General features: G+C 41.4%; 3 protein-coding genes and 1 long non-coding RNA gene across 5 annotated transcripts in view; 3 read left to right on the plus strand and 1 right to left on the minus strand.

Annotated features, from left to right (window-relative positions):
- The window catches only part of LOC144981373 (protein NLRC3-like), a 210696-nt gene that overhangs the window by 161579 nt on the left and 29874 nt on the right, over nt 1-19243 (plus strand). The window lies entirely within an intron of this gene.
- The window catches only part of LOC144987897 (ribonuclease inhibitor-like), a 177086-nt gene that overhangs the window by 61967 nt on the left and 95876 nt on the right, over nt 1-19243 (minus strand). The gene's annotated exons all lie outside the window — the stretch shown is intronic.
- Nucleotides 9046-10636, plus strand: LOC144987997 (uncharacterized). Its single transcript, XM_078938015.1, has 3 exons — nt 9046-9311; nt 9667-9983; nt 10100-10636. The coding sequence occupies exons 1-3, from the start codon at nt 9298-9300 to the stop codon at nt 10141-10143; spliced, it is 375 nt and encodes a 124-aa protein (XP_078794141.1). The 5' UTR covers nt 9046-9297; the 3' UTR covers nt 10144-10636.
- LOC144988091 (uncharacterized) lies at nt 13993-16119 on the plus strand. Of its 2 annotated transcripts, XR_013651872.1 has the most exons (4): nt 13996-14165; nt 14889-15078; nt 15158-15287; nt 15463-16116. It is a non-coding gene; the product is annotated as an uncharacterized LOC144988091 (long non-coding RNA). The 2 variants fall into 2 exon arrangements; XR_013651871.1 differs by having other exon boundaries at nt 13993-14165; nt 14889-15287; nt 15463-16119.

The raw sequence follows: 19243 nt of genomic DNA on the forward strand, positions 1-19243 counted from the left end.
TTTCTTCAGTTGCTCAACCTCCCCCTCTCTCCTGTCCTGTTTCTTCAAATGTGCTCTGGGGGTCAGTCACTGCTGACTCGGCTCCCTCCTGTGAAGGCAGAGAGCTGCGGAGGATGGTAAACGTCTGCGTCCTTTGTCACTCACCCACAAAACAGAGGGGGGTTTTCTGCGTAAAGTTTTATGAGATCTCGGGGGGGGGGGGGGGGGGGGCTGCTCTTCTGCTTGGAAAGAGATTTAGAAATGTATTAGTCATGTTCAGTCTTCACCGTCTCCAACACCGTCAGTTGATGAGTAATGAAAGCCAGCAAGGGGAAAAAATCCCTAAAATTTTCTTTGTCCGAAATGATGGACCTGGAGTAAAATCTTTGGAAAATATATTGTCTTACATGCATTCTGGCCGCTAATCATTCACTCTTAATCAAAAAAATAAAGACAAATTGTTTTGACTTACCCTTAAGGACTGTTGTTGCCCTACAAAAAGAATTTGGAGAAGTGCTAAAAGCAACAAAATCCCACAATTTAAGCTTTTCCTTATTTAGACAAAAACACAATTCACACTCTAAAACACAGACAATCAATACAAAGACAAGAACTTTTAACCGTTTTTGCAAAAGACATAACACAACAAATTAGGTACCTTACACAAACAAAAATAAACCATTTCACTGAAATGAATCGTTCATAACTAGCGTTTTAACATTCATGTTCCCTCTTCTCCTGTTCTACCAGACCCTGCACTTTCATACCACAACTTTTCCATGCCCACAGACCCTCCATTTTACTTACAATGCCTTTTAATTTCTCCTGCTTTTCACCTCACATTTCTTGTCTCTACTTTGCCACATCCTTCCAAATCCTCAAAAACCATGTTTCCCTTTCCTTTACCTCGTCCTTTTCCCCATTCTGATAACAATTTTCAAATACTATTGATTATGATTCAAACAAACAAAACCGCCACTCATTTGCTTCTCATTCAAACAGCAGTGCACGAGATCAAAACAAACAGAAAAACGAAATTAAACAAATTAAAAATGCCAATAATACTTCTTCAAACAAAACTGAACTTAATCGCGGTTATTAAGACATACAAACAAAATAGAGGCATGTATTCACAATAAGAAAACCGAAATAATTACAAAATTATTTTACCCCAAATGTATTAGACCCTGCAACCATGCACGTTGATCTCGCCGTTGCGGCAGAGGCTCCCGTCGGAGGCGCTGTGCAACATAAAAACCTTTTTCGGCGAACCGAAAACCCACTGGAAGTTGTTTTTCAACGCTGTCTTACAACCGAGGTCATTACCACGCTCGATAACGACGATCATGATTTTACCGCAAATTACATCCCAAACTCTTCAAATGTTCCTCATGAAAAAGTTCAGCACGTTCCGTCATATTTGGTCGTCAGGGACGCGTTTCGCCGACCACATGGTACAAACAAAGCCAATCACAGCCACACGTCGCCATTTTGGCTAGGACTCCGTCACGCTTACCACGTGGTACAGACAAAACCAATCACAGTCGTCTACACATTCGAAAACAAGTAAAACGTCCCCTCATTGGTCCGTTCGATGTAAACATGATGAACAAGATGGCTGCGTCCATGGAGCAGACAATACACAGGGAAATGTGGAAAATACAGTTAAAATACACAGATTTCAAACATTTTCATCCCATTCTTTCCAAAATCGCATACATTTCATTCCATTCATTCTCATTCAAGCCATTTTCACCGCTGTTGTCAAGTCAAGTCGTCAGCGTCGTCTGTCGTCAAAAGAAAATTCACCGGTTTCCTCATTTCTTCTGCCTAGTGCACCTTTCATTTTTATTGTGAATCTCTCTGTGGTTTCTCTACGCATTAAAAATAATTTGTGAAGGTTCGCTGCCTTCCTGGTTTTTCCGAAAATCCTAAAACGCGCAAAATTAGTTCCTATAGTAACACTGTTGTTTTCGTACGGGATTTCGTACAGGCTCAAACAGACGCAAAACCTCCTAAATTTTAACGTAATCCAAATATCACCCGCTCCCAATTTAGTGTTTATTCAATTTTTGACAGGCTGAACAGACACAAAACCTGCACAATTTCCTTAGATTCAATTTCATAAATTTCCTAAATCCAATCTGCTGTTTCAGGAGGGTGAACCACAAAACTTATACAGGTGCGCTATGCCGTCCACATACTTCACTTCCCCACAATTTGAGTTATTCACTAAAAGAATAACGTAAACAATATGCAGAATTTACGAACAGGTTCCTGCTTTACCTTTTGTTTGTGAGGCCTCGAGGGAAGTCAAGCACGTGGGGGGAGCGTCACCGACTTTTCGCCGAAAGTCTCAGAAATCTCATAATAAACCACTATCGGTCCTCTTACCCGCGTTGCGCTTCCGCGTTTCTTCCCCACTTTTCACGTTCAGGGGTCACCAATTAATGTTGGAAAAGTATAATCTGTCGCTTTGAGATTACTTTCCTTGTTGCATGTTCAATAAAGTCGAGAAGAAGAAAACCACGGGATTCAGCCGGATTAAGTTTAACAAATTTATTCCCTAACAATATTTCTAAAAACAGAGTAAAAACAGATCGATCTGGGTGTCCAAAATCAAGGCCTGCAATACGCAAGAGGTTACATTCCGAATTCACATGCAGCTTGTCTGGAGACACAGGAAAATTCCTTGAGTTCAGACTTTTAAGCATGTGGCCAGAACATCCTCCCCCGGGAGCAAGATGGCCGCCGAATCTCCGCCTCTGGTCGCTAGAGATTGGCTGACAGAGGAGCCCGCCTTCTTCCTTCGGCCCATCCTTAGAATCACAGCATCTGGTCTCTGGGGGGGAACCTCACAGATAGACACGGTACGGAATCCCCATGGGTGGCAGGAACTGTCACCGCAGGAAGTCGATCCTAGAGCTTTGTTCTTCACACGTGAGCAGATGCCTGTGGCGGTTCCCAGGGATTGAGATGATTGATTTATGATCCAAGTCAGACCTACAACCAAATGGCCTCAGAAGATCAAAGACCATTTTCTCCTGAAGGGGGTTGGAGGTTGGAGCTGCATTCCTGAAACCTCTTTACATATGCAATTATCAGGAAGTCCCTTTTGATTGAAATTACTGAAACCCACACACAGTAAACCAGAAAGAAAACCTTCAATGAAATAAAGATAAGATAAAAACCTAGGAGAAATGAGAAACACAAAAAATAAATTCCTTCAGTTTTAAACGACACTGAAGGAGTATTCTAAAGATTTTCAAACAGAGTTGTGTTTAAAGAGATATCCTGTTGAGTTGAAGATTGTTTTTCAGTTTTTTTTTAATAAGCTAACCACAAGTTGGACGAGATAGCAAGCTAACGAGCTAGCATGCTTGTGCATGATGAAGCCAAGAAAAATGTTGCTTATATGTCTCTGTAATTACTTCAACTTGTTTTTGTATTTATTTTAAGGAAAAATTCTATTTAAAATGTATGATTTCCTTTTTAATATTGAGAATGTGCTAGATATTCTTTTTTTTAAGTTGATGCAAGTATAGATGCTGGAGTTGGCTAACTGTCTGACACGTGTGTGTAGCTGTTTTTTCTTCCCCGACTGCTTCATGGAGTGGACTGATGCATGTAGCGTTATTTGGAACACTAAAATTAAATGTTAAAAAAATACTACTGCGTCTTTGTAATAATTTACTCACTTCAATGTAATAACTTAGATAAACAGTGCAGTAAAGAACCAAATATATCAAATGGCCTTCTCACTGCAAATAAGAACAGTGGAAATAAAAATGCACAATGTTGTGTTTTAATTAATTTTACACTTTGTGTTGCATAATTTATTATTGAGGCGAAATATGATCTTTTATTGATATGAAATGATCATTGTGTTTTACAGTGCTGGTAGTCCTGTTCATTTTCCCTCCTTAGTAGGGTTATGATTACATAATGTAGGAAAGAAATCTTCGCTTTTCAGTTCTTTCCATACATGCGTGTTCAGTAGTTGAGAGTGAAGCAAACAAGGATTCAACCGGATTAAAAACACACTAAGTTTATTTCCCTGACAATAGTTCTAGCACAGATTAAAACATTACTGACGCACAAGTTACGTGGGAATTACTCGTAGATTTTCTTGAGAGCAATGGAAAACTTTAAACAGTCCTTTTAACATGTGTTTGAATCTCCGCCTTCCGGAAAGATCATGGCCGCTGATCCTCCGCCCCTGGTCGCTCTGATTCGTCGGCAGATGTCCTTCCTGCTCTCACTGGCCAATAGCTGGAGTATCAGCCTCAGAGTTCGCTCCTCCCAGCTTTAGGGGGAGATCAGCTTCAACTTCCACATGAGAACATGAATCTTCACACTTTCCCAGGGGAAGAACCTTAAATCCAGATGGTACGGATGTAGCCCATGGCATATTTATGGCACCTATGGAAAACTCCTAACTTTGCACAAAGAACATCCTATTTCTTCACAGGATACTGGCACCATAAACCATAAAGGAATGTCACAGGACTAAAAGTCTAGATAGTTCAAAATGAGTTAACTTCACACTAAAGATAAAGCTGTAACATAATGAAAAATAAGATATTAAAACATACATTTTCTATAATAATCACATCCCTACTAAGGAGAGAAAATAATATAATAACATAATCCCCTTGAATCAGCTGATTCTGCAGCACAGAAAAGAGGCTTTGTTACGGTATATCAGGATGACCCAAATGCAGGACCAGACTCCAACGTTGAAGGAAGATCCAGAACTCTTTTAATAAAAAAAACACCACATTTGGTGGTTAAAACTCCACTAAAATAACCAGGGGGGTATTCCAGGAAGCATGTTTAAACTACCCTGACTTTAAGCCTGAACTCTGGCTGAAATCTACCTGAACTTGTTACTCTGGGTATGTCGGTTCTAAAAGACCGGATATGAGTTGGTAACCCTGGGTTAATGCACGTGCATGGCAAGTACATGAAGACATTCTAAGAGTCACCTTGAAAACGCGTGGAGAAAAAAAGAGAGAGAGCGCTACACTTCAGTGAGACAGAGTCTGAGATTATAATGATGGCTGTAGGAAAGAATCTGTTCGCTTTGCAGATCTTTCCATGCGTGTTCCAAAGTCAGGAGAATGAAACCAGGATTCGACCGGATAGAAATACACAAAATTTTCAATTTAAACAATTTTTCAACAATAGTTCTAGAACAAATTAAAAGAGATCATCTGCACAAGAAGCTACATGCGCTGTAGAATGCAGGCTGACTGAGAGACAAAGAAATTCCTCCGAGCAGGCTCTTTTCAATGGCGAATCAAATGTCCTCCTCCTGGACACATCTTGGCGGCCAAACTCCTCCCCTGGACGCTCTGATTGGCTGACAGAGGGGCCGCCTGCTTCCATTCGGCCCATATTTGGAGGTGCACATCACCAAAATGGCCACCACATCTGCACACGCTCAGTTTGGACAGCAGAAATTCCAGAGTAAGGCGCTGGGCCACAGGTCAGCTCCTCTTCGGCATGAGATAGGTTTTATAGCTCTTTTCCCAGGGTTTGAATCCTTTGAACAGATAATAAAATTCTGGCCAGTATAATTTCCTAATTCTACAGGAAGGTCTGAACAGGGGAAAGTTTGCCTGCTGCAGTCATAAACCGAAAAGCAATGTAACAGAAGAACAATTCTTTAGAGTTCAAAAAGAGTTTACGACACACTAAAGCACACTAAACCTCAAGTAATAAAAAGATGCAATAGAAAACATTCATTTCTTCACGGCGTATGGAGAATATAAAGCCATCAAAAATTATGAGGAATTCTGATTCTGATGGACTTCATAAAGATGACTCCTCCTACTTTGGTTACTGTAGAAAAACTCAAAGAACTAAAATCAATCCAGTTTGGATGTCTTCCTGTTTGTCTTTCATCCAAATGAATTTCCCCAAAGAAAAGTCATTTTTCAACTCCAAAGACTCCCACAGTGAGACACCTGCTGGCTGTTCTTTGTAACTGCATCTGCAGCTTCTAGAAACATCTTTGTTTCATATTTTCAAACAGTTTGTTTTCTTCACATGAAGCCTAAAGAAATGTCCTCAGAATGATGGAAACAGTTTTTCTGCAGCTTGAAGCTGTTCTGGAAGATTTTCTTCTTTAGTGTAGAGAAATCTCTCATTTGATGAGACGGAGGAACTGCAGCAACGTTTCCTGGAAAACCTCCACATTTCAGTGAAACCATGTTGGAACTTTGTCCATGAGGTCACATGGTCTGGAAGAAGCCCCAGTTCCAGCTGACAGAAGTCTGGTTCTGATCCATCAGATCTCACTAGCAACAGAACCAAACCTTCACGTGTTGCAGCAACAGTTTCCATGTTTGGGAGGATCTTCTGAAGAACAGCTCAGTTCCAGATCACATCATGATGTTTGATGTTTTCTTCATTCCAGGAAATCATCTGTGTCTCCTTTGATCTGTGCTGAGTCAGCACTTTGACTTCTTTTCAACTTTAGATCCATCATTTACAATCAAGGATGTATAGATATATATGATCTAGAACTTCTTTCTAGGATTCTGATGGACTTCATAAAGATGACTCCTCCCACTTTGGGTTGTATCAAATGTAGAAAAACTCAAAGAACCAAAATCAATCCAGTTTGGATCAATTCTGTCTTTCAGATCTTTGGAAAAACTGAAGGAATCTCTGCATCCCAGATTTCTGCAGGTTTTCAATCTCCTCTTTGATCTGATTGAATGTGTCCATCAAGGTCTTTGAAAGCATCATTTCCTCCTCCTCCTTCTTCTTGAGGGTCTCGGTGGGTGAGGAGATCTCCCCCAAAAGGGAGGACTGTTCTTGCTGCCGTTCACTGCTGCCGTTCTCCTTCCAGGTTCTTGTGGTTCTCCATCAGAGCTGGTCTCCATGGGACTGTTGCCTCCCTCTGTGGTGTCAGTCAGTCAGGAGGTGGGAGGGAGGGAGGGAGGGAGGGAGGAGTCTTTGTCCTTCTGGACATGTTCTTGGATTGGGAGCAGATCAGCTTGGAGTCCAGAGGACTCCTTCAGCTGTTGGGCTGAGAGTCTGGGAGCTTCAGCTGTCCTGCTATTCTCTGCACTGACAGCAGCTTCCATCTCTCTCTCTCTCTCTATGTTTGCTGGGTGTCTTTTTGCTGCAGCTGAGCGCATTCTGGACCTGCAGAGACTTCCCACACAGCTGCCTCTGCCTCCAAAGAAGCTGCTGATCTGCATGGAGAGAGAGAGCTCCAAGTCTCTGCAACCAAAGCAAAGAAGCAACCAGAGAACAGAAGCACAGAGCTGAAGCAAACATCCCAGAACGTTTGCTTTGGGAGTCCCACCTTCACTTTGATCCGCGTCAAGACAAAGTCCCACATGAAAGAGATCAAAGTGAGCTAACCAAGCGCTTCGTCCAAGAGAAGCAGCTCCAAAGCACAAAGACTCCGTCTGGTTGCAGGAACTCTGGGAAAGAAGGAGCCGGAGGACCTCCTGCAGGAATCTCTGCAGGAAACATCAGCTTGGAAAGAAGCAGCTGCTGCAGGTTCCTCTGGGTGGAAACACATTTCTGCCTCTCAGAACATCTGTTTGTCTTTGTTTGGATTGTGTGACGGTGTAGCACCGTCACATGCTGCTGCACTCACACTTGAATGTGAGGTTTGACTCAAAAAGCACGGACATGCCAGAGTCCACAGCAGGCGCGCAGGTGATGTCCGCTCACAGCTCCATGGTTCCAGGATGCTCCATGTTCACTGATTCTGGCTTGCCTGCCTCAAGCCGCACGTCTCAATTCTGCTTGACGCTGCCTGGTTCCAGCGTGTTCAATGCTGCAAATATCTGGCATGGCAGCTTAAAGCCGGCCGGCTCAGGGCAGCTACACACTTCCAGAAGCCCTGGATCTGGCGGGTCTTTTTAACCCGGGTTCTGCAACAAAGGAGAAGTTGGACCTGTGCAAATCCTGCAAATCCTGTTTGTAGTTAGAGCAAAACTGAAACATACACCACAAAACGGGTTTATTTTTAACCTTTTAATGTTACATTTACTCAAAAACAGAATGATTCATTTATTTATTTATTTATTTGGAACCCCATTAGCTTCCACAAAGTGGTCGCTGGTCTTCATGGGGTTCATACACAAAAAACATTGTATCAATTTCACAAAAAACAAAACTGATTTCACAAAATTCACTGATTAATTCATCACATTTACCTTAAAAGCTTCACATGTTAAAATAAGTTCAAACTATTTCGTTTTGTACCAGCATATCAAAAACACAAACAACAAGGATGTTGGGTTTGATTCTGAGTGAAAGTCTGTTGTAACAAAAATGTTTCTTTACTCGCCTTTCACTAAGAATCCAAACAAGACATGATTTTCTCACTGTGAACATTTCATTTACATTGAGTTCAAAGTAAAACTTTGTTTTAAAAGTACAATGTCTGAAGCTGTTGTGATCAACTTCTGCTGGAATGTCACCCCCCCCCCCCCTTCATGAATAGCCTTCACATGCCAGACAAAGAAGTTCCAATGCAACGACTAAAATGGGTTGATTTAGGATTTAAAACTTGAGCTTTCAGGTGAACAGAATAAGTTCACTTTAAAGTGGTTTCTAAATGGTGAAAAAAAATGTTCACAAGAGGTTGAGTTTTGGATTCAACTAAACCAAATAAGTCCTGGTTAAACCCCATAAAACAGTGATTTTAAATATGTTGTACACAATTCAGACCTGCCTCATTTGAAACATTTAATGTAAAGTTTTACTCAAAAACAGAAGGATGTTGGGTTGGATTCTGAGTGAAAATCTGTTTCCTGTAAGAAAAATGTGTTTTTGCTCGGCTTTAACTCAGAATCCAAACAAAACATCAAATGCTCACATTGTATATTTCATTCATATTGAGTTAGAAAGTCAAACTTTGTTTTAAAAGTACAATGTCTGGACCAACTTCTGCTGGAATGTCACACCTTTCTGCCTCCCCCCACCATGAATATCCCTTACATGAGCTATAGGCCAGACAAAGAAATTGACCTATCAGGTAAACAAAAGAAGTTGACTTTTCATTGGTGGGTTCAGTCTTGACCACTCCTACCTTAGATTTACATCACATTGAACCTGACTAGCCAGGTTTTTAGCATAAAAGAAGCTAGTTTTCTCCTGCTGTCTCATTCTTCCATCCACGGCTGTCTCTACCAGACCTTTCTGCTGACTCCAGACAAGATCTTTCTCCTTGACGCCTTTTTCATTGATTTGATTCCTGATTTTACAGCACTGCTGTGTCTGCTCAAAGATTCTTCCAAAGAGCTCCTCTTTGGCAGAAAAGATCCTGATTTTGAAAACAAGATGTCTGCCAACAAGTAAGTAACTTTAAAAAACATTTAGGGAGCTTTTTTTCTGGTATAATTTGAGTTTTATCCTGGTTTTACAGTAAAAGAACAAGTTTAAAAAGTTTGATCCACTTTTACTCCTGCTTTGGGTACATTTAGTCCACTTTGGTCCACTTTTACCCCTGCTTTGGGTACATTTAGTCCTGTTTGGTCCACTTTTACTCCTGCTTTGGGTACATTTAGTCCACTTTGGTCCACTTTTAGTCCTGCTTTGGGTACATTTAGTCCACTTTGGTCCACTTTTACCCCTGCTTTGGGTACATTTAGTCCTGTATTTAAATGTTTTAGCCCTTGTTATTTTTTAAATGTTTCACCTCTGCTACAGGAAGCCCGACCGTCGCATCCTCCACTGCCCGCTCTGTGTTAGGGCCACAAAAACCCTCGCAACACACCTTGCTCGAGTCTGCATGAAGGACAAGTCCCCAGAAGAGCGTCAGGCTGAGCTTCAACGAGCCAAGGACTCAACTGAGCTTTGGACTCGGCAGGGCAGAGTCTGGGACTACAAGGAGCTGCTTAGATGGTGTCCAGACGCCCTAACAAGACGAGCTCTCGTCCAGCAGTTGCTGAAGAAGGAGTTCCTCATCCAAAACCTCCCTCCAGACTTTGATGAGGCATCACTGAAGTGGCCTCTTGCAGAAAGACGTAATTATATATTCTTTATTCTATCTTTGTATTATTTTACAGCCTTCTCACTTCTAAGCACATGAGGCCTTTGACCCTAGTTTAAATGTCCTTTTTTTCTTCCATTTAATCAAAAGGTGCCCAGTCTGGTGACGCCCAGGACAGTGACACAGATGATTGATGGGGAATCTGAAGCAGGAAACCTGCGTCCACACAGTGGAAGGGGGCGTGTCATGGTCTCCTACATGCAGAGATGTAGAGAGCTGACGTGGCTGGATGAGTCAATGCCACAAAAGGGACATGTTCATACACAAGAAGCTTGTGCCAAAGACTGGAAGAGACCAATTGTATTTCAGAAATGATGTTTCTTTTTTCCTGACATTTAAGATTTTTATTCTGTAAAATGACTGTGGGGCCTTTAAAAAAGTATTTTCCAAAGCTTCATGAAACAATTATTTTTGTAAATTTTCTTTTTTTTTATTTGAATTTGTACTCCCATTTGTAACCACTAATTAAATGAGCATTATCAGGATTTCATCTTTTAAGCTGGAGTTTTGTAGGGGGAGCCTAGCTGGATCACACCCCCTTGTAGTTTTGTAAAACAAACCAGATAAAGGAAATTGGACCTCTGTAGTAAAATGTGATCTTTTGAATAAACACCCTTTTCTAAAAGCTATATCTGTTGTGGTTCATTTGAGCATGCCTCCTTCAGGTGCACAGCACCAGGGGTCTTCCAGAAAGCATGTTTGTCTGACTATAAACCTGAACTCTGGCTGAAAACCGCCTGAACTTGTTTACTCTGGGTATGTCGGTTCCAAAAGACCAGGGGCCTGTTTCAGAAAGGAGGTTAAGTGTAAACTCTGAGTGCGTTAACCCTGAAATCAGGGAAACCCTGGGTTTTCCGTTTCAAAATGGGAGGTTTGTTAAACCAGAGTAAACAGAGTAAGTCAAACCCGTTTCTGAAAGAGAGGTAACTTATACTCGGAGTCAGTGTCCATGGTTACTTATGCTGTGAACCTAACCTGGTCGGGAGCAGGTTTTATTCTCTAAACTCAAAGTTTCTGCCGGTCCCCTTCCCTTTTTAAAGACGAAGCGGTATTTTTCGCTTCAACCTTCATTTCCCACATTTCCGTCACACAGAGACGGTCTAAGTGACAAGAATGGCTTGTCCTTTTTTGGAGGACCTAGACGAGGAGGCTGCATTAATTCATAGAGAATTACATTTACCTCGTACGAGGATTTTGAGAAGACTCGATTTTCTTTTTTCACTTTTAGCTGCTGCCATGTTCTTTTAATTCCTGCAGGATTGCATCTACATGAAAATGAAATCAGGGACATTGAATTAGATTAATGTAACAATTACTTTTTGGAAACACAATTTGCTAGCACTGCTTACTTTCTTAATCCCATATAAACCTATACCACTTGATCAATACAAGGGTAGTGTTGCAGCGTGTGTGTGCTGAGCGGGGTGCGAGCCACGACAGAGAAGGGGAGGGGCGAGTGCAGGTGCAGATGGGGGGGGGGGGTGTATGAGGTGCCGTGTAGGACATAATTCAGAATTAGCATTCACAAACACATATGAAATCTCTCACACACACTAGTGAAATGCTTGTATACATACAACTGAAAATGTATTCATTCACATACACATGTGAAATGCTCTCACATACACTACTGAAAATGCTCTCACATACACATGTGAAAATCCTCTCACATACACATGTGAAAATCCTCTCACATACACTATCGAAAATGCTCTCACATACACTATCGAAAATGCTCTCACATACACTATCGAAAATGCTCTCACATACACATGTGAAAATGCTCTTACACACACTACTGAAAATGCTCTCACATACACATGTGAAAATGCTCTTACACACACTACTGAAAATGCTCTCACATACACATGTGAAAATCCTCTCACATACACATGTGAAAATCCTCTCACATACACTACTGAAAATGCTTTCACATACACATGTGAAAATCCTCTCACATACACTACTGAAAATGCTCTCACATACACATGTGAAAATGCTCTCACATACACATGTGAAAATGCTCTTACACACACTACTGAAAATGCTCTCACATACACATGTGAAAATGCTCTTACACACACTACTGAAAATGCTCTCACATACACATGTGAAAATGCTCTCACATACACATGTGAAAATGCTCTCACATACACTATCGAAAATGCTCTCACATACACATGTGAAAATGCTCTTACACACACTACTGAAAATGCTCTCACATACACATGTGAAAATGCTCTTACACACACTACTGAAAATGCTCTCACATACACATGTGAAAATCCTCTCACATACACTACTGAAAATGCTCTCACATACACTATCGAAAATGCTCTCACATACACATGTGAAAATGCTCTTACACACACTACTGAAAATGCTCTCACATACACATGTGAAAATGCTCTTACACACTACTGAAAATGCTCTCACATACACATGTGAAAATGCTCTTACACACACTACTGAAAATGCTCTCACATACACATGTGAAAATGCTCTTACACACACTACTGAAAATGCTCTCACATACACATGTGAAAATCCTCTCACATACACTACTGAAAATGCTCTCACATACACATGTGAAAATGCTCTTACACACACTACTGAAAATGCTCTCACATACACATGTGAAAATCCTCTCACATACACTACTGAAAATGCTCTCACATATACTATCGAAAATGCTCTCACATACACATGTGAAAATGCTCTCACATACACTATCGAAAATGCTCTCACATACACATGTGAAAATGCTCTTACACACACTACTGAAAATGCTCTCACATACACATGTGAAAATGCTCTTACACACACTACTGAAAATGCTCTCACATACACATGTGAAAATCCTCTCACATACACTACTGAAAATGCTCTCACATACACTATCGAAAATGCTCTCACATACACATGTGAAAATGCTCTTACACACACTACTGAAAATGCTCTCACATACACATGTGAAAATGCTCTTACACACACTACTGAAAATGCTCTCACATACACATGTGAAAATGCTCTTACACACACTACTGAAAATGCTCTCACATACACATGTGAAAATGCTCTTACACACACTACTGAAAATGCTCTCACATACACATATGAAAATCCTCTCACATACACTACTGAAAATGCTCTCACATATACTATCGAAAATGCTCTCACATACACATGTGAAAATGCTCTCACATACACTATCGAAAATGCTCTCACATACACATGTGAAAATGCTCTTACACACACTACTGAAAATGCTCTCACATACACATGTGAAAATCCTCTCATATACACTACTGAAAATGCTCTCACATACACTATCGAAAATGCTCTCACATACACATGTGAAAATGCTCTTACACACACTACTGAAAATGCTCTCACATACACATGTGAAAATGCTCTTACACACACTACTGAAAATGCTCTCACATACACATGTGAAAATGCTCTTACACACACTACTGAAAATGCTCTCACATACACATGTGAAAATTCTCTTACACACACTACTGAAAATGCTCTCACATACACATGTGAAAATGCTCTTACACACACTACTGAAAATGCTCTCACATACACATGTGAAAATGCTCTTACACACACTACTGAAAATGCTCTCACATACACATGTGAAAATCCTCTCACATACACTACTGAAAATGCTCTCACATATACTATCGAAAATGCTCTCACATACACATGTGAAAATGCTCTCACATACACTATCGAAAATGCTCTCACATACACATGTGAAAATGCTCTTACACACACTACTGAAAATGCTCTCACATACACATGTGAAAATCCTCTCATATACACTACTGAAAATGCTCTCACATACACTATCGAAAATGCTCTCACATACACATGTGAAAATGCTCTTACACACACTACTGAAAATGCTCTCACATACACATGTGAAAATCCTCTCACATACACATGTGAAAATCCTCTCACATACACATGTGAAAATCCTCTCACATACACATGTGAAAATGCTCTCACATACACTACTGAAATTTTCGACAGAAACGGAAGGCATTTCAGTAGAAACGGAAGTTGGCTGATTATCGCGAGATAATCATTCGTCTGAATCATTCGAAAATGGCAGCCGGTTGCGCAAGGAAAACCACCGAAACGTGTAAGTATATTAAAAAATATCCAGTATCTGTTGTAAAATATATTTGTAAATACTTAAGATGATGTGTTTAATATGTTATATTCCTCAATCAACAACCTAGATTGTTTTGAAGCTCATCAATTTCAGTAATGCTAAAGCTAACGCTAACGCGAATTAGCGCCGAAGGCTAAAAACAAACGCTAGATATTACATCAAAAAGCAGTGACTTCTAACCGTAGTCACAAGTTATTAACACATGTTTTAAATGTGTTCATATATGTAGGGACAGACGAGGATGAGGAAAATCCGATCCATTTGCGGATGGAGAAAGATAGCCTGTTTGTTTTCAAGCTAGCTCGTGCCAGATGGGTAGAGACACATGATCAGATTTGACTTCATTTTAATAAACGGTTAATCGTTGTCGTACTGGGTTAAAGGTTTATGTTAAAGACCCAGAAGAGAGAGGAGGAAAGGGCTAGAAGGGAGGAACAGCGACAGGAGAGTCTGTTAAGTTTACTTGAGTTGAAATTATTGTTCTAAAATATAATGCAGCCATTGTTTTTCCAATTTGTTTAATAAATGTATGAACAAAAATGAATAATTTACATGTATTATTTAAATCTGAGCTATTTTTAACAATCTTAAAAGGATTTTCATATAAATATCAGATGTACATATTTAGAATTTCGTTTTATATGTTAATATTTATTTTTATACATGTTAACAATAATCCTGGTCTTCTAGAGTCATGTGTGTCACAGTTGGAGCTGAAAGGAAAGCAAAGATTTGTCCTTGCAGACAGACGTGACTCTGCTCGTCCTGCATGTTCCTGGTGTTGTCCTGCTGTGGCTCAACATCTGTGGCTAAGCAGTCGCCTTTGCTGATGCACAGAATGTGCAGAATTCAACTGCAGGCAATGATTTTCATTGCAAAGGTTGGTTTTACTTCCAGTGCCCCCAGAAATATTGCTCTCCTCCTCATCTTTATCATGCCAAATGCTCTCTTCACAACAGAGCGTGTTCTGGAGTGGTTCTGGTTGTAACTGCCTCAATGGCATTCCTCATGGGTTCCCTGTAGGGTGTCAGCAGCATGATGGGATGTGCAATGCAGGGATACCCACCATCACCCAAAAGGATCCTTCAGGTGGGTTTGTTTGATTTACATAAATTGGGCTTTTACGTAGAACCCGTGAATCATGGATTGATCCTGGATTCCCAACAAAAATATCTATAAATTTGGCATTAGAGTCACATACAGCATGCATTTTAATGGAATAAAAAAGCTTCCTGTTAAAATAACAAGCTGCATTTTCTTTTAGGGCCTTTATTCTTATGTGGCAGCCATCAATGCTCCTTGTGACCCTTTGGAAGGAGAAAGACCAAGCGAGCTGCTAAAATCCAGAGGCGACTTATGGTAGTTCATTCCCACTGGGAAGCTGGGTGACCCTGCTCATCAGCTGGAGGATGCGGTCTGCCGTCCTGTGGACAACATCGCTCACGGTGGACCGTGTCATGTCAAAGACTCTGGCTACCACACCGTAAGATGTGCCACACGCCAGCCAGAAAAGAAACACCAGGACGTCAGTCTCCTGTGACCCCCCAGAGTGTGAGGAACCCGAAGCTGATGCTTCAGGACCATCGACCCAGATGCTTGATGGTCCTGCGGGTCAACCGAAAATCCAGTCTTGTGTCGGACTGACCGTCAGCGTAAAGGGCCAGGACAGACACCTTTGTGTTGGTAAAGCAGTAGAGACGTGGAAGACCCTGGAAAATGCAACATTAATTATTTCATTGAGGAAATTAAATCACATTTTTTTAATGTTTCTATTTATTTTGATGTCTTACATTTTAGATTATGAAGTATTTATTAATTCTGGAAAATCTTGTGGTTTTTATTTGGCTGGGTTTTTGGATTTTCATTTAAACTTTTAAAAATGAAAGTTTTTGTTTTGTTTTTGTTTAAAACAAGTGATATGGTTTGACTCTGAATAAAAAATTCTAAACTTTGAACTCACAAGTGTTTCATGTAATTGGACTACACAAATCACTTGAAAAAGAATGTTAAACTCTTACCCAGCAGACTGTGTAACCTTGAGCATGATTAGTAACAAAGTTTAAGTTAAAGTTTAAGTTTAACTAAAAAAAAAGCTTTAAGTTTAACTCACAAGTTATTCTGTCTGGTCAGGGCATCCAGAGGAAATCTTCTGAGATGTCTGCTTGTCCTTGCCGTCCTGTGATGCTGCATATCTGCTCGTTTTCAGTTTGATCTCACGAAAAACGGTTGAATTATTGCCAGGAACACGGACAGATTCATTTTCAAAGCCATTTTCAGTAAGGTGTAAGAAAACTACAGAAAAAAATGCCTCCTTGCAAGAGCCCGTTAATCGTTCAGCGGCACAAAAACAAAATAAATATTGGCATGAAAAAATAACTTGGGGGTTTATTTATGAACAAATACATTAAATCAACACCAAAGTGTTTGTAATTTAATTATTTATAAATCAGTCACGTTTTCCATGATCAGAACACAGCAGATTCATAAATAGTCTTTGTAAAATGTTCATATTTATTATGTTTTTACTCTGACAAATAAGTGTCATTCTCCGCGTTAAATAGGAGTAGTTCGCCTCCAGACCAGGTGGTGGCGGTAATGCGCCACTTTGTTTCCGTGTCAAGCGCGTTATGAACAACACCCAAAAGAAAAAAGTACTGAGCACGGGTGTCTGAATTGCTTTTAAATTCAGAGAACTATATATAGTTCTGCACTATATAAGGTTTTAGTAGTTAGGGATCAGGGCAGGAATTCGGACACAGGTTCATTTCCACTGAAATGCCTTCAGTCGACCAACTTCGTTTCTAACAATAAAGTAAAAGAAAAATGTTTCTACTGAAATGCCTTCCGTTTCTATTGAAATTTTCACATGTGTATGTGAGAGCATTTTGGATAGTGTGTGTGAGAGCATTTTCACATGTGTATGTGAGAGGATTTTCACATGTGTATGTGAGAGCATTTTCACATGTGTATGTGAGAGCATTTTCAGTAGTGTGTGTGAGAGCATTTTCAGTAGTGTGTGTGAGAGCATTTTCAGTAGTGTGTGTGAGAGCATTTTCAGTAGTGTGTGTGAGAGCATTTCACATGTGTATGTGAGAGCATTTTCAGTAGTGTGTGTGAGAGCATTTCACATGTGTATGTGAGAGATTTCACATGTGTATGTGAATGAATACATTTTCAGTTGTATGTATACAAGCATTTCACTAGTGTGTGTGAGAGATTTCACATGTGTTTATGAATGCTAATTCTGAATAATGTCCTACACGGCACCTCATAGGGCAGTGTGCGCGTGCATTCATGTTGTGTGTTACGGAGGACGGCAATAAAAGAAAGTTTCCCCCAAAATAAATGCTATGGACTCTTTATTAACCCGTTCTGGAGAATCTAAGGATCAGAACAGGGAGGAGGAGGAGGATCGCCTCGGGTCCCCTGCGCTTCTGAGCACGGTCGGAAAGAAAGAAAAAAAAGTTATAGCCGTAAAGGTTCAACACCACGCTCTGCCATTTATCTGGAATTTTTTTCAAAAACCGCCCAGTTGCGATCAGAGCCCTGGAGTTTGGCTTGAAAACAGCGATCAGCCCAAATATTAATCCAATCAGTGACCTCCTTTCCCTTCCACTCACTGATCTCAGCAGCATCGTCCACCATGGTTAATGTTTACGTTCTCGTTCCCGCCTACTTCAACGCAAAATGATGACGTTTGTTGCGTGTCGATGACGTACGGTTCGGAATCAAGTCGCCTGGCCGGTCAGACGGCGGTCGCAATTGAAAAGAACGGCTACAATTCGGAATCAGGACGGCAAACCCACGGGGCCTGGGTCGCAATTGAAAAGATCGGATCAGTGTCATTCAGACTGTCATGAAAAGATCGGAATTGGGTCGCTCAGGGGCAAATAAATCGGAATTGGGTCGTTTCAGCCTGCAGTGTGAACGTAGCCTTAGTGCTGCTCACTCTTTCCAACGTAGTGTTGTTGATGGTCAGAGGAGCATGCTGAGTGTGCGCTCTCTTGAAATCCACCACCATCTCCTTCGTCTTCTCCACGTTCAGGAGGAGATTATGGTCTCTTTACCAACCAGCCAGGTGGCTCACCTCACTCCTGTAGCTTTTCTCATCGTCGCTCCTGATGAGACCCACCACTGTGATGTCGTCAGCAAACTTGACGTAGCCGTTGGAGCTGTATGTCGGAGTGCAGTCGTGGGTCAGCAGGGTAAAGAGGAGGGGGCTTAGCACACATCCCTGGGGAGTCCCTGTGGTCATCATGATGGTGCTGGATGTGTTGCTGCCGACTCGAAATGCTTGTGGTCTCCAGGTGAGTGAGTGCGGAATGAAGAGCAGTTGAGATGGCGTCCTCTGTTGAACGGTTGGACCGATAGGCAAACTGAAATGGGTCCAGGGAGGGGGGCAGGACAGACTTGATGTGCCGCATGACCAGCCATTCGTAGCTCTTCATGATGATGGGGGTCAGAGCAACCGGACGGTAGTCATTAAAGCAGGAGGGAGATGGCTTTTTGGGGACAGGTATGATGGTGGTCGCTTTGAAACATGTGGGGATGACAGCCTGACTCAGTGAGATGTTGAAAATGTCAGTGAAGACATCAGCCAGCTCACCCGCACAGTCTCTCAGCACCCGACCAGGGATGTTGTCTGGTCCTGGGGCTTTCCGTGGATTGATCCTGCTGAGGGATCTCCTCACGCTGTCTGAAGACAGCGACAACACCTGGTCACCAGGAGAGGGTGGAGTTTTCTGGGCCGTCGTGCTGTTCACTGCCTCAAAGGGAGCGTAGAAGGAGTTCAGATCGTTCAGCAGGGTGATGGAGCTGTCACATTTCTGTGGGGGAGGTTTGTAGTCTGTGATGGTCCGAAGTCCACGCCACAGGCTCTGGGTGTCTCTGCTGTCGCTTAAGTGATGGGCGATCCTCCTGGAATATTGTATCTTGGCTTCTCTTATGCCACGGGTCAGGTTGGCCCTAGCTGTCCCTTAAGGCCACCTCGTCTCCAGCTCTGAAGGCAGCATTACGGACCTTCAGGAGTCTGTAGACCTCTCCTG

Source organism: Oryzias latipes, chromosome 2, assembly GCF_053564925.1.
Source record: "Oryzias latipes strain Hd-rR chromosome 2, Olatipes_Hd-rR_3.1".
Lineage (NCBI taxonomy): Eukaryota > Metazoa > Chordata > Actinopteri > Beloniformes > Adrianichthyidae > Oryzias > Oryzias latipes.

Excerpts from the sequence above, each read along its gene's own strand:
- LOC144987997 (XM_078938015.1), top strand. Across the intron at positions 9,984-10,099 it reads GTGGCCTCTTGCAGAAAGAC|GTGCCCAGTCTGGTGACGCC; the intron begins GTAATTATATAT and ends TTTAATCAAAAG.